Genomic DNA, 15823 nt, shown 5'->3' on the forward strand with positions numbered 1-15823 from the left:
ACAGTCTGCAGCTCCACTCCCACAGTATGCAGCTCCACTCCCACAGTATGCAGCTCCACTCCCACAGTCTGCAGCTCCACTCCCACAGTATGCAGCTCCACTCCCACAGTATGCAGCTCCACTCCCACAGTATGCAGCTCCACTCCCACAGTATGCAGCTCCACTCCCACAGTATGCAGTACCATGTTCTGGCCTCCCAGAGTACTGAGCATGCACGTGGCACACAGATATACGCGCAGCAAAATACTCATACACATTAATAATTTTTTTTTAATGCTAGCTTAGGGCTGAGTGTGTGTTAAACTTCTCATCTCAGCACTTTGTATGCAGAGGCAGGTGATCTCTATGCGTTCACTACTAGCCAGGGCTCAGTGTGAGATCCTGTCCTAGAGAGACAGATAAACCGACACAAAAACAAAGAAGCCAAAAATGCCAGTTTCATTCTGTAGGGAAAGTACGAAGCTTTCCTGAGGCTCCCATCTTAAATAATGGAATATAAAACAAAAAGATGTGTGACCAAATGCCAATATCTTTGGATTTTTAAGTGATATTTCAGCTTCTTTTTGCTTGGTTGATTATTTCATGTCCATATTAAAAATAACTTTGTATTAATTAATCATAATCAGGCACTATAATATAGAATTTCTCTAAGCTCTGCATTTTGCTGTGCCCAAACCACATCACAGGCATTCGCTGCTGCGGGCGGTGATTTTGAAGACCTGTTTCTGGGTGTTTGGGTATTTGGATCACTGTGGTTGGGTTCAGTCCTCCTACTCTGTTTCAGTCATCCCAGACTATGTTCCGCCTTTCGCAAGCGTTGACTTGGACACTTCAGATATGATGCCTTGGAGCAGTTCTGCTGTTGCAGCAAAAAACAGAAACAAGGGAAAGACGGGTGAGTATATTCCTTTCCTGTCCTTATCTGCGCCACACTGAATTAACCTCACGGGTTATACGTATCATGGCATTCGTATTTGAAAAGATAGAGGGCTGGTGGCATAGTTGGTTGGTGAGTGGTGACTAGCAAGATCTGCTGTCAAACTTTTCTTTAGAAAGGTTTCTTTATGGGCAATGCTGTGTAGCTTGAATCATAAAACTTCCTCCTCCTTTCTTGCAGTGCCCTATTTGGCAACATGTGCTTGTTAATTACTTGAGTCATTTCTCTCTCTTTGCAACATAGGGGGAAAGAAACAAAAAGCTGATAGCAGCAAAGCATCCTGCTCGGACACACTTCTAACAGAAGATCCTTCAGAGTGTGACATGGCGCCATCTGGGAGAAGCCACGTAGACAAGGTATTGGAGTGTGTGACAAAGGTTTAAGACTGCTCAGTGAGAATGAGGCTAACCTTATACTCTGCATGTTTTTAAGAGAAAAAAATGGGAAGGGAGGCACATGAAGTCTCCTGGGCCTCAGGATGACCCTGGAGTAACAGTACTTACTGTTCTCTAAATTCTTGGTTGTTGTTTCCCTCTAGAAACTAGTACGGTCCCTTAGGCAGAGGCAACCTCGGTCGACAAATTGCTCAGATCAGATTGGCCTGCAGCTGTTTTGTGAGAAATTGTCTTAATTGATGACTGATGGGTCCACTATGAGTGGTACCATCCCTAGGCAAGTGTGCTGGGCCCTTTAAGAAAGCTAGTTGAGTGTGATAGGAAGCAAGCCAGAGAGCAAGCCAGCAAGAGTGCTCCTCTGAGGCCTCTGCTTCAGTTCCTGCCCTGATTTTTCTCAATGATGGAGTATGACCTGGAGAACCACAGCCAACTGAGCCCTTTTCTCCCCAAGTTATTTGATCAGAGTGTTTGATCATAGCCACAGAAGTCAAAGAACAGTCCTTACTGCTGCTGTATGGGTGGCTGCTTTTTCTCTTTATCTTCTGTAGACTTTACCCCTGTGTTTTACTCCCCTGTACTACTTTGGGCTCTGTGTTATAATAGTTATCTCATTGAATCTTAGGATACACTGTCCCCTGCCATAGGTTTTTCAGACAGGGTCTCACTGGGTAGCAGAGGCTGACCTCAGACTCATGATCCTTCTGTCTTAGTGTCTTTTGTGTTGGGACTGCAGTCATTAACTTCCCCGCCCAGGGTGACATTCTTTTATATATACTGCTTTGGCTTTCCCCCTTTTTACCCCAGACCATAAACTTAGTGACCTAGATGTTGTGCATGCCTATAATCTCAGCATTTGGGAGGATGGCAGGAAGATGATCATGCATTTGAGGCTGGCTAAGCTATATGCAAGACCTTGTCTCAAAACAAAACAAAACAAAACAAAATATAGTTAGCAAGATGTTTCAAGCACAGAGGCACTGGCTGGCAGGCCTGAGACCTGACTTCAGTCCTGAGAACGCACATGGTAGACAGAGAGCCAGTTTCCACATGGGCTGTGGGGGGCACACAGAGAGAATAAATAAAATGTAACAAAAACTGTAAAGCCACAAAAGGCATAGCACCTGACTGGCGGCGCGGCGAATGGTTTTGAAGTGCTTACTGTGGTTTCTGGCAGCTGAAGAGTTGCTGCCCTGTGGCATTCACACAGGAAGTGCCATGTTGGAGAAGTTTCCTGGATGCGTGGATGTCAGTTTGTTTGACACCTACCATGCGTTCTTTTAATTCGTTATGTGTAGCTCCACTAACATCCTAAAAGTCCAAGGTTGGTGCCAATGTTCATATCTGTATTAATTCACTAGGCAGTTTATAAGCAGAGTAAAAGACTTGCTCACAGACATACTATGTGCACTTGAGCTAAGGTTTGAAATCAGCTTGTCCTAGCCTTTAAGATCACAGCTTTCTGGACACTCCACATGCTTTTATTTACCTAACAGTTCATCCGTAAGTAGAAACACCCAACGGTGTTGGTGTAAACTGCTACACTACATCTAGTGCTGTGGCTTGGGGATGATTGGACAATTGGGTGAAAGGAATGAGGTGATAAAAGGAAGTTAGAATTTTTTTTACCAAACATGAATGTGTATTGGACTTTAGAATGTTAATTAAAATTAGATTTGAGGGGCTGGGGAGATGCTCACTCTGTGGTTAAGAGTACTTACTGCTCTTCCAGAGGATAGGATTTCAGTTTCCAGCACCTGTGTTTAGTAACTCCCCTGTAATGCCAGTTTGAGCAGGATCCAGTGCCTCTGCACTCACAAGTGCACGCACACACACACAGTTTTAAAATAATATCAGATTAAAATTTGGGTTTTTTTCTTTTTTTTTAGGTTTTGTGTTTTTTTTGTTTTTTGTTTGTTTGTTTGTTTGAGACAGGGTTTCTCTGTAGCCCTGGCTGTCCTGGAACTCACTTTGCAGACCAGGCTGGCCTCGAACTCAGAAATCCTCTGCCTCCTGAGTGCTGGGATTAAAGGCATGCGCCACCACGCCGGCAAAATATTTTTTCAATTAGGCTAATATCTGAGACTTTAGTTCTTTTGAGTTGTTCTTTTGTATGCCCATTCTCTTCCTCCAGGAGTCCACAGGGAAGGAAGGAAAGACGTTTGTGTCACTGCAGAATTACCATGCTTTTTTCCGAGAGCTGGACATTGAGGTCTTCTCTATTCTACATTCTGGACTTGTGACCAAGTTCATCTTAGACACTGAAATGCACACTGAAGTAAGTGACAGTCTGGGACCCCAGAACCTTTTAGAAGAACACAGCTATTTCAAGTATTTGGGCCCGGTGTCATGGTATGTGATTTTAAGGCCAGCACTCGGGAGGCAGAGGAAAGCAGATACAAGACCAGCCTGGTCTACATAGTGAGTTCAAGGACAGTCAGGGCTAACACAGAGACTTTGCCTCAACAAAGAATGGAATTGAAAGCTGGGACTGTTGCTGTTGAGTGGAGAGCAGCGGGAGCTGTTTGTGAGAGGGATGACAGACGGACAAAGGGCCACAGTGAAGGGAAGGATGGTTTCTGACTTCAGAGCCTCAGTATGAATTCTGAGCGAGCAGTCATCCTTGTCGCCCTGGTTGTTCACAAGTCACAGGTGTTCTCAGTCTGTCAAGTTATGAATCACAGTACTGGTGACATGACCCTTCCCTGCAGGTTACCAGGTAAAAGCACTGAGTGAACTTAGATGGCGGAGGACTGTTGGGGCATAGAGAAGTCAGTATTGTCTTTCCGTTTTCGTGACCTTTGTTCAGCACTGAACAGATAATTCTAGATGCCATGATTGTGTTGACTACTCACCTAGACCTGGCCATGCAGTCGCATGCGCAGTTTGCTGCTTCCCTTAGGCTGGTCAAGTGTACAGGAGGTGGAGATGACTGCCCAAAACTGTATTAATATCTGAACTTCCGTAAGAGTGTTCATTCTAATAAAGTTGAGAATAGAGAATATTTTCACAGAGAAGGTAACCTTTGATAAGGATTTTCACTAGAGAAGGAAATATCCCCAGACTAAGATATTTAAAATGGAATTGATTTTTAATTAATAGTTGGAAAAATGTAGGCATCTTCAGAATGGAATGTGTGTGTGTGTGTGTGTGTGCTTTTCTTTCTTTAATTTTTTGAAGTTTTTCTTCATCAATCTGCTCATAGAAGATTCCATAAAAGTGTATTGAACGAGCAGTGCAGGTGGGACATTTCCCCCATTTGTCTCTTGCTGTGCTCTTCCGAATGATTCGCCACAGTGAGCAGGAGTGAAGAGGTGGAACGAAATATGCCCTGCAGAAACTGGGGAGAGGACTGGGTGGGGAAGTGCTTAGAGTACCTGCCACCTTTTACATGGGTCTGGGGTCTACACCCCCACGCGTCCTGCCTGTGTGGCAAGTGCTTTGTCCACTGAGCCTTTGTTCTAGCCCCCATTTCCTCTTTTTTAAATGAAAAGTCAAATTCAGTTCTTCACTCAGTGGGAGAGACGAGTATCAAATACACCGAAGATCCTGTAAGTAGGACATGATTGAACTTGTTCTCCACATTCCACACCCCAGGCTACAGAGGTGGTACAGCTGGGGCCTGCTGAGCTGCACTTCTTGCTGGAAGATCTTTCCCAGAAGCTAGAGAATATGCTGACTGCTCCTTTTGCCAAGAGAATCTGCTGCTTTAAGGTAAGTAGTGGCGCGAGCCTAGGCCTAGGCTTCCCGGAAACTTGGAAACAAGCGGGTGTCGGCTGTGAGTAACCTGGTGCTATGTTTGACTTACTAGGTAACACAGTGGCATTCCTGCATAGTTGCCTTGCCTTGTATAGGCTGGGCTGTAGTCTAACATACTAAAGTCCAGGCTGGATCCCTCACACCAAGTGTGTGTGTGTGTCTGTGTGTGTGTTTCTCAAACAAAATTGAAGAGACTCCTAATACAATAAGTTTATTTCTAAATGTCCTAAACATAGAGACATAGAAAGTACAAAAGTGCTGAGCATATGGGGAAATACTTGGTAGCACACGCGAGTGTGTGTGTGTGTGTGTGTGTGTGTGTGTGTGTGTGTGGTGTGTTCTGTATGCATGCACCCAAATTCATTAGTTATGATGGTCTGTGCTTTTGGCTTTTTGAGACAGTCTCTCAGAGCCAAGGCTAGACTTGAGCTCACTATGCAGCTGAAAATTGCCTTAAAGTTCTGATCTTCCTGTCACCATCTCCCTTCTGAGATTAAAGGCATATATCTCTGCCTGGTCAGAAGAGGGTGGCAGATCTCCTGGAACTAGAATTACAGACAGTTGCTAAGAAACAAACCAGGTCCTCTTCAACAGCAGCAAGTACTCTTACCTGCTGAGCCTTCTCTCCAGCCCCGTGTCTGTACTTTTTAATCAGATCCTGTTCTAACTCTACAGTATCCATCCTCTCAGGTATTTAAAACTAAAGGAAGGTATTTTTTCTTTTGCTATCGTGTTTCTCCTTTGTTATAATATCATCTTAACTAAGGAAAGTAAGTCACCTCTGTTGTCGACACCTACCTAGAATCACAACTGTGCGTTTGATTTATTTATTTGTTAGGTATACAGTGTTCTCCCTGCATGTATGCCTGCAGGCCAGAAGAGGACATCAGATCCCATTACAGATGGTTATGAGCCACCCTGTGGTTGCTGGGAATTGAACTCAGTGCTCTTAACTGCTGAGACATCTCTCCAGCCCACCCCACCCCCCAACTTTGAACTCTTAGCTAATGATTAATTGAAATAATTTATCCATTTTTTTCTCTTATAACTCTGAAATTTATTGTAGAATAAAGGAAGGCAGAATATTGGCTTCTCACATCTTCATCAGAGATCTGTCCAGGACATTGTGCACTGTGTGGTTCAGCTGCTAACCCCGATGTGTAACCATCTGGAAAACATTCACAACTTCTTTCAGGTGAGAGACTGACTCGCTTGTAAGTGAGAGACCGTGTGAGCACGGGCAGGCCAGCTGTGGTGGGCAGAGCATGGGAAGAGGCCAGAGGAAGAGAATTACACCTTCTGCGTGAGAGGTCAGGAGAACAGGCAGACTGAGCAGTACTAATGTACGAACGACCTCATAGCTTGAGCGTGCTCCTCAGAGTGGCTGGACAAGCAGGCCTTGGGACTTTGAGGAAGAGAGAGAACAAAAAGAAAAGAATTGTTAATTTGCAGGCAGGCTGGGTTTGTGGGTCTGTCAGTAACTGCCGAGAGTCCCTTTTTAACTGAGGGGGAGTGAGAGCGCTTGCACAGCAACTGGACTAAACCGCTTTTCTATTTAGTGCTTAGGTGCTGAGCATCTCAGTGCAGATGACAAGGCGAGAGCGACAGCTCAGGAGCAGCACACCATGGCCTGCTGCTACCAGAAGCTGCTGCAGGTCTTACATGCACTCTTTGCGTGGTGAGTGTGGGGAGGCGGTGTCATGGGAGTGTGTGCAATGAGTGTGTTTGTGCGTGCGTTCACTTCTGAGTATTCCCTAAGGGAAGAAGGGAAGGAAATGGATACAGCCCTTCCTGGGTGCTTTCTTCTTTTCTATTTTCTTGTAAACCCACTGAGTCTTACAGAGCCACTGTTACTGATCAGTTTGATAAATTAGGGGCTCACTGATTAGCTAACAGAACAAATCTGAAGTCTTACTATGTGGTTAAAAGTGAGCACACTGTGAACTGGAATATTGGGGATACCATGGAAGCTGTAGCATTTGGTGAGGCTTTTAAACAGGATCTCATAGATGTGCCTGAACACGCTCTGCGAGTGTGGCTGATCACCCTTCCCCTACTTCCTGAGTACTAGCATCACAGACCTGGGCCTCTAGACCTGCTTTTTACGTGCTTCTGGGGGTGAAACCTAGAACTTTATGCGGGATAGGCAAGTACTCTACTAACTGAGCTACATCCACACCCTTGGTCGGCCTTTAAACAATCAGTGGTCCCTTTATTTTGCTTCTTACATTTTAAAAATTATGTATATCTCTGTGCCCTCAGAGTTTAGAAGTGGGCATTGGATCTCCCGGAGCTGGAGTTGCAGGTGGTTGTGAGCAGTCTGATGACGGTGCTAGGAACCAACTCAGTTTGTCTGCAAGAGCAGTACATGCTCTTAGCTGCTGAGCCTTCTCTTCAACCTGGTTCTTAAAATAAGGATAGAAATATAACACAATCTGGGTTGGTTTTTTTTTTTTTGTTTGTTTGTTTTTTTTTCGAGACAGGGTTTCTCTGTATAGCCCTTGGCTGTCCTGGAACTTACTCTATAGACCAGGCTGTCCTGGAACTCAGAAATCCGCCTGCCTCTGCCTCCCAAGTGCTGGGATTAAAGGCATGCGCCACCATCGCCCAGCCACAATCTGTTTTTATATTGTAGTGTGTGTATGTGTGTGTGTGTGTGTGTGTGAGAACACTAACATGTTCTCCTTCCACCAAGTGGATCCAGGGGTCAAAGCCGAGTTGTGTCAGGCTTGGCAGCAAGGGCCTTCACCTGCCGAGCACTCCATTGAGTCCCAAGAGTTGGAGGCATAGCATGGGTGAAAGGAGAAATAAAGGCATTCCCCTGAGTATTGCTGTTCCTCAGCCGTGCCTTATCCCATCTGTCCTCTTCCAACAGGTTTTCTGGAGAATTTTACTCAAGCTTAAACTTATGCTAAATCTTCTCTTTTGAGCCATGAGCAAGATCATATCCATCTGCCTACTCAACACCCCCTTGGATGAGATTGACACCTCAGACTCATCACATCCAGTTCTGAGCATAATCTCACTGTTCCTCCAGCTTCGCCTCGTTTGAAAATGCCATCATCACTCTTGTTCACCAAAATGAGGAGTTATTCTTTTGGCTCCATCTTTCTACTCTTTCCCACATGTAACCCTAAATTCTATTGATTGCATTATCTAACTAGACATCTCTGTCTACTTCCAGCCTTCCCCCGTATCTGACCTAGTTTCACAGTTGGTCTCTGTCCATCTCGGGACGTGCAGTCTTCCCGTCCCGGTTGTGATGGCTGACAACTGCTAGGCTTTCCTGACTCTGACCTTTGGCCTGCCTTTTCCCACCTCCTGTTGTCTGGCGTCTGCTCTTGAACCCATTCTCACAGCTGGACTGAGTTATTCAGCATCCTACTTCACTTTAACCCAGAACTCTTCAGATACACGCATCCTGATACAAGACACCTGGCTACTTGATCCATACCCTCCAACTGAGTCTCTTCAGCTTCTCTAACCTTACTAGGTAACCCTCTTTCCTGGCCCTCAGCTCCCTTCTAACACTCTGCCATTCTCTCCTGGTCTAGCTTTCACACATTTTGTTAAAATTGTGCATTAAATTTTCTTCCTTGTTAGACTTATAACACTCTCCACATGGCAGATGCTAGTCATTTTTATATTCTCAGTACTTAAAAAGCAATGCCTGATGATAGATTTGCGTTGACAGTTCATCAAGGCGTGGTTTTTTAATGGTACACACACACACGAGCATGCACAGGCACACAGAATGGATGAAAGGCAAAGGAAGATGTTGGTAGGAAGGATGCAGGAATCAGATTATGTAGACTCTTGAAAGGCAGGCAGAAGATTTTATTTATGCATGTGAGTGCACTGTAGCTATCCTCAGACACACCAGAAGAGGGCATCGGATCCCATTACTGCTGGTTGTGAGTCACCATATGGTTGCTGGGAATTGAGCTCAGGACCTCTGGAAGAGCAGTCAGTACTCTCAACTGCTGAGCCATCTCTCCAGCCCCCGTTAACATTTTAAAATTATTTTTTAGTTTTTAGTATTTGCTTTGTCCTCAGTTGGTACCCGAGTGATCCTCCTGAGACAGGCTGACCCACTGCTTTCAACTTTGCTTTAGGAAGGGATTTACTCACCAATCAAACCACCGCCTCCTGCACTCAGCCCTTGAGGTCCTCTCGAGCCGACTAAAGCAGACGGAACAGGAACAGCCCTTGGAGGAACTGGTCAGGTGGGTCTGAACATCCCAGGATGTTCTTAAGAAAGCCTAGAACTGGATTGGCAGAATATTTTTGGAAAACATTCACTCTCTCAGAACAAAATCTATACTATGTTCACATCCCCTTACCATGTTTTATCATGTTTTAAAGGTTTTTTTTGTTTTTTGTTTTTGGGGGGGGGTTTTTGAGACTGGGTCTCATTCTGTAACTGTTAGCCTGGAACTCATGATGTAGACTTGGCTGTCCTCAGTCCTTAAACTCACAGAGATCCACCTGCCTCTGTCTCCCAAGTGCTAGAATTAATGGCATACAATACCACACTCAGACCTATTTCTTATATTATGTTGTGTGTGTGTCCATGTCCTCTGGAAAAGAAGCAAGTGTCTTAACTGCTCAGCCATTTTTCTAACCCCTCATTTTGAATTTTTTGAAACAGATCATGATACATATCCTAGTCTGGCCCCAAATGCAGCTTTCTCCTGCCTCAGCCTTCGACTTACTTACTTCAACTTACTGTTATGAGTCCAGACACGAGCCACCACTCCCACTCCCTAAACTCAGCCAACACTAGATCAGCTGAGGACCTCTCAGTCTTCTCTCAGGGAGACTGTAGGGAGCAACTAGTTGACACTAATTGCCGGTCCTATCCCATCCTGTCACATCCCATTCCATATTATCGTGGCGAGTTCCAGGCCAGCCTATTCTTTATGAGATCTTCCTCACCCCACCCCATAACATCCCAAAATAGCAAATAATTTTGTCCATGTAGCTTTTGTCTACCCAGCTTTCTTTATAAAGAGACAACTTGGGCACCTTGTGTGCATGTAAAAACATCTTTGATGCATGTGATGCTATGCGGGTTCTTCTATCTCTTGCTTCTTTACAGCCAGAGCTTCAATTACTTGCAGAATTTCCACCACAGTGTTCCCAGTTTCCAGTGTGGTCTTCACCTTCTCAGACTTTTGATGGCCCTTCTGGAGAAGTCTGCAGCACCTAAGCAGAAGAAAGAAAAACTTGGTGATGAGGCTTGATCCCTTTTTCGGGGGAAGGGGAATGTGTGAATAGGATTGATGTCTTACATTTGCAAATTTTGTGTTTTCTTAGAATTTTGAGCATTTTTACATGTAAATCCCACAAAATCACAAGCGTGCCCTCTTGCTCCACCAAGGAGACCATGTTTACAGAGCGGGCTATGACACGGCTTAGTGTACCTTTGGTTAGATTAATTGACTGGACAGTTTTCTTTTTTTAATTAATAAGATGTATATATTTTGTTTTTATTTAATGTATATAAGTGTTTTGTGTATATGTATGTCATACATGTTGGAGACCAGAAGTAGGCATTGGATCCACTGTAACTGGAGTTACAGTTATGAGTCACCCAATGAATGCTGGGAAAAACCAAGGTTCTCTGGAAAACCAGCAAGTGCTCTTAACCCCACTGAGCCATCTCTCCAGCCCCAAGTTTTCTTCTTTCTTCTTCTTCTTCTTCTTCTTCTTCTTCTTCTTCTTCTTCTTCTTCTTCTTCTTCTTCTTTCTTCCTCCTTCCTCCTTCCTCCTTCCTCCTTCTTCTTCCTCCTCCTTCTTCCTTCCTCCTCCTCCTCCTCCTCCTCTTCTTCTTCTCCTTCTCCTTCTCCTCCTCTTTTTCCTCCTCCTCCTCCTTCTTCTCCTTCTTTTCTTTTGTACTAGGAATTAAACCCAAACTATTCTAAACTATTGAGCTCTGCCCTCCATCCTTAGTAATTTTCTGTTTAATATTTTTTTAATCTTTCACCTTTTTCTTTTTTTAAGCTTTCTTATCTATTTCTGGCCGGTGTGGAACTCTGTGTAGACCAGGCTAAGCTTGGCCTTGTAGCAGTCCTACCTCTTCTTACTCCCAAGTACTAGAATCATCCCCTGCATAAGTCTTCCTAATCTGCTTCCTCCTTGGCTTAGCTACTTGGATACTTACCTACTTTTCTAATGCTTCGAGGGTTGCAGGACCAAGGCAGCCTATAGAAGAGTTTATCAGGCTTACACTTTCAGAGGCTTGGAATCCATGGCCATCATAATGGAAGCACGGCAGCGGGCAGACAGACGTGGCACACACTGGAGCAGTAGTTGAGAGCTCACACATTGACCCACAGATAGGCCACCGAGAAAGCTACCTGGGCATACGGCATGGGCTTGGAAACCTCCGTGCCCACAAGTGACACACCTCTTCCAACAAGGCCACACTCTCTAATCCATCCCAAACAGTTCACCACCTGCGAACCAAATATTTAATAATATGAGCCTGTGGGGGCCGTTCTCATATGCTAGGTATACACACATACACACACACCATGAAGTGGATAAAAATAGAAGAAAAAATCACAAGCATCAAGGAAATGAGTGCTGGCCTTTTCAAAGCATGTGTGCATTGTTCCATTTTTATGCTTATATCATCCACTGAGATATTCATATTCTCTCTCTCTCTCTCTCTCTCTCTCTCTCCAAACTTCTTTCCCCATCTCTGAGATCATCTTACTATGTAGCTAAGTTGACTTTGAACTCCAGATCCTCCTGCCTTGGGCTTTCCAGTTCTGAGAGTACAGGTCATGTGTCACCTGTCACCCTTCTCTAGGGATCTGGAACTTGTGACCTTTTTCTTTATCTTTTAGCATGAGAGCTCTTAAAATGCAAAATCACTAACTATCTTTCTCAGTTTTGGTACAACGAAAAGCAAGATTAATGTGTGAAAGAAATCTTTTTCCTATATTTATATTAATAAAGTAGGGTTTTGGTCTTAAACAGGACCTTCAGGACAGGGTAAGTAAATAGGGTTTACTTAAGTCTTAGACACATGGTTTCATTTATGGCAGTTGAGTTAATGGAACAAGAACAAATTGGCTTTCTAAATGATTGACTGCTAGGCCAAGACTGGTACTGTCTGGCTACAAGGCTGAAGGAAAATTGTGAGTTTGAGGCTAGCCTATGCTACCCAGTGAAATGCTCTCGTTTTTTTTTTGTTTGTTTTTTGTTTTTTTTTTTTTTTTGTAGAAACAGTCTCTTGAAGCCTGGGTTGGCTCAGATTTGCTGTGTCTGTGCTAAAGATGCACCCAAACTTTTGATCCTCCCTTTCCTAAGCTCCTTCCTCTATCTTCTAAGTGCTGGTATTGTAGGCATGGGTCACCATGCCTGGTTTTATATGGTGCTGGGCATAGAACCCAGAGTTTTCTGCAAACTAGACAAGCACCCACATGAAACACTGTCCTAAAAACAAAAGTGCTTGTTAGGGCTGACATGGCTCAACGGTTAAGAATGTTTACTGCTCTCACTGGGGACCTGAATTCAGTTCCCCACATTACTGCAGACAACTCACAACTGCGTGCAGTTCCATCTTGTGAGGCTCCAGGCCTCTGCTGGCCTCTGAAGGCGCCACAGTCAGATGCACGTGGTTATACCAGATACTTGCACCCACACATAACTCTTAAAACCAACCCCTTTAAAATACGCTTTAAGCCTTCTAAAAGTGAGGTAGTAATCCTTTGACCACTCCTCTCCCCTTCCCCAGCATGGGAAACGTAAGAGGAGTGTGCTTCTCTGCTCACTCCCACTACCCCCACTAACACAGACGGTCATGTCAGTCAGTGAAGTCTGTGAAGCCCCATCTAACCTGAACTCACTGTAGTCTTCCCTGCCTCGGTCTCCCAAGTGCTAGCAATGTAAGTGAACAACGACACTCAGTTAACAACAGTGTTCTTAAGTGCGGTTTTTAAAAGAATGGGGTCAATTTCGCGTGAGTGAAATGTTTTTTGTTTTCTTTTCCAACAGCCTCTCTGGCCAAACAGCTGCTTTGTCGAGCATGGCCTCGTGGGGAAAAAGAGAAGAACCCCACTTTTAATGACCACCTGCATGATGTGCTTTGGTGAGTTATTTACTTTATTCCAGGAGCCGGATTGCATTTTCCCATTTTGCTGTTGTTGGGATCTTTCATCTAGTTAGGGACTGAGCCGTGACCTCTGTGAGGAGAACGTGAAAGCAACTGATGTTCTAAAAAGAGCACAGTGTGGAGTTTGGATCCTAAGAATGCTTTTCCTGAAAATCCAATTAAGTCTACAGTTGTGTCCTACCTTGTGAATAGTGAGTCAAATACATTACTGCCCACTGTGTCTAAGACACATCCATTACTTCCAGGGTACCTAAGCATATTTTTGTTTATTTTTGGCTTGTTGAGGTAAACTCACCATGTTTCTAAGGGTAGCCTTGAACTTCTGTTCTTCTGCCTACACCTCCTGAGTGCTGGAGTTACAGACGTGCACCATTCATCTGGCTCTTGGTGTTTTCATTTCATTATTTTATGTATGTGGGTGTTTGGCTGCATTTTTATGCACCATGTGTATACTCTGCCCTCACGTCAAAAGAGGGCATCAAGCTGGGCGTAGTGGTGCACACCTTTAATCCCAGCACTTGGGAGGCAAAGGCAGGCTGATTTCTGAGTCCAAGGACAGCCAGGGCTACACATAGAAACCTTGCCTCAAAAAAAAAAAAAAAAAAAAGAGGGCATCATATCCCCTGGAACTGGAGCTTCAGATGTTGGTGAGCCACCAAGTGCTGAGAATTGCTCCCAAGTCCTCTGGGATTGCAGCTGAGCCATCTCCAGCCTTCGACAGTGTTTAACTTTATTTACTTATTTCTTGACAATCATTTGGGATCTTTGATGTTAGTAAAGTGAATGATTAAAGCGTACACCTTTAATCCCAGCGCTCAGGAGGCAGGAAGATCTCTGAGTTCAAGGCCAGCCTGGTCTACAGAGTGAGTTCTAGGACAGCCAGAAGCCCTATCTTGAAAATTAAAAATAACAAAAAAGTGAATGTCAGTAGTATAGCCAGAGCTACATGGTAGCATCTCATGAAAGACTTTTTTTTTTTTTTTGACTTTAGAAAGGTTTATTCTTGGGTCTAGAGAGATGGCTCAGCAGTTAAGAGCACTGGCTGCTCCTCCAGAGGACCTGGTTTCAATTCTCAGCAACCACATGGAGATCACAACTGTCTATGACTCCAGTTCTAGGGAATCTGGAACCCTCACATACACACAGGCAAAACACTAATACACATAAAATAAAAATAAACTTTTAAAGGAGAAAGAAACATTTATTATTGTTGGTGATTATTAGCACTTGTGTTCTAATATACTTAACAGTGCTATAGCTGAGTTCCTATGGCATATCTTGAATTTCCTTCTCTCTGTCTCTGTCTCTCTGTCTCTCTCTGTCTCTCTCTCTCACACACACACACACACACACACACACACACACACACCTGTATCTCAAGCTGGCCTTGCACTATGATCCCTTTGCCTCTACCCTCCCAGGTAGTTTGGACAGAGTACAGGCCTGTGCTACCAGGCTTGGCTCCAAGTCTTGGACGTTTGAAACTTTGTCAGGTATTTGTGAGAAACTGACCGCTCACCATTTGACCTCCTGGCTGCTTTTTCTCTCTTTCCTTCACAGATTTCCATAGGGTAACTAGAGATGCTGAATACACTTGTAGGTGGCAAGTGTGTTAGTCAGTTTTCCACTGCTGGCAAGATTCCTGAGAAAATGAGCTTTAAGGAGGGGAGATTTGTCTGGCTTCCTGGTCATTTGCCTCCATTGTCTGTCAGAGACAGGGCTTGTCAGGAAGCAAACATGCTCGCATGGTAGCCAGGAAGCAGGGCAGATTTTGGAATCCTATAATGTGTGTCCTTATTCTTCTGACACTTTGTAAAGCATCTACTTGGAGCACACAGACAATGTTCTGAAGGCCATAGAGGAGATCACTGGTGTTGGTGTCCCAGAACTGGTCAATGCTCCGAAAGACGCCGCCTCCTCTACATTCCCTACGTTGACCAGGTAAGGGATTCCTTGCTCCACCGTCCTCCGTCTAATTGACTTGAGGGAAAACTCTCCGATCCTTTGCAGTATAAATCGTACTGTGTGCTCTTTCTAAAATGCTCTCAATCCTTATCTCATCGCTGATGAAGTATCTAACAGATGCAGTCTGAGGTGGAGGTACTGATTTCAGTCCAGTGTGACAGCCAAGTGTGGTGTCAGGAGCTGCCCCATCATCACTGGCAAGAGTCTGAGGCTGCAGCATGCTCACATGACTCAGAACAGGAACTAGAGTAAACAGGCCAGAACCCAGAACCAGGCAGGTGTTACCTTCAAAAGCCTGGCCTACTTCCCAAAGGCTCTGCAGCCTTCAAAATAGCACTGTAAGCTAGCTAAGGGCCATGCTCAAATCATGAGCCTGTGAGTCTTTCAGTGCAAACTATGTCATGTGGTGTAAAAGGACCTCATGTAGGAATGTAGTGTCACTAACACTTTTCACAGAGAAGGAACTATTGTTTGATGATTGCTTAGCATATTTGAGGCCTGAGTTCAGCTCCCAACACACAAAAATTAGTTAAAAAAAAAAAAAGCTAAAGACCATCTTTCTAATATTTTAGCCAACTTGAAAGAGTTGATTATTGTATCTGATGTTTGTCTCTATGGCTTTGTGTCTTACAATATCAATAG

At 44.3% G+C, this 15823-nt stretch overlaps 1 protein-coding gene across 1 annotated transcript in view; it reads left to right on the forward strand.

Annotated features, from left to right (window-relative positions):
* The window catches only part of Fancd2 (FA complementation group D2), a 64391-nt gene that overhangs the window by 36008 nt on the left and 12560 nt on the right, over positions 1-15823 (forward strand). Inside the window, exons 27-36 of the mRNA XM_021165022.2 lie at positions 785-895; positions 1181-1293; positions 3464-3607; positions 4927-5043; positions 6155-6283; positions 6648-6766; positions 9204-9314; positions 10190-10320; positions 13099-13192; positions 15035-15157. Coding sequence (XP_021020681.1) covers positions 785-895; positions 1181-1293; positions 3464-3607; positions 4927-5043; positions 6155-6283; positions 6648-6766; positions 9204-9314; positions 10190-10320; positions 13099-13192; positions 15035-15157 — 1192 coding nt within the window. The remainder of the gene's footprint in view (positions 1-784; positions 896-1180; positions 1294-3463; positions 3608-4926; positions 5044-6154; positions 6284-6647; positions 6767-9203; positions 9315-10189; positions 10321-13098; positions 13193-15034; positions 15158-15823) is intronic.

Source organism: Mus caroli, chromosome 6, assembly GCF_900094665.2.
Source record: "Mus caroli chromosome 6, CAROLI_EIJ_v1.1, whole genome shotgun sequence".
NCBI classification, from domain to species: Eukaryota; Metazoa; Chordata; class Mammalia; order Rodentia; family Muridae; genus Mus; species Mus caroli.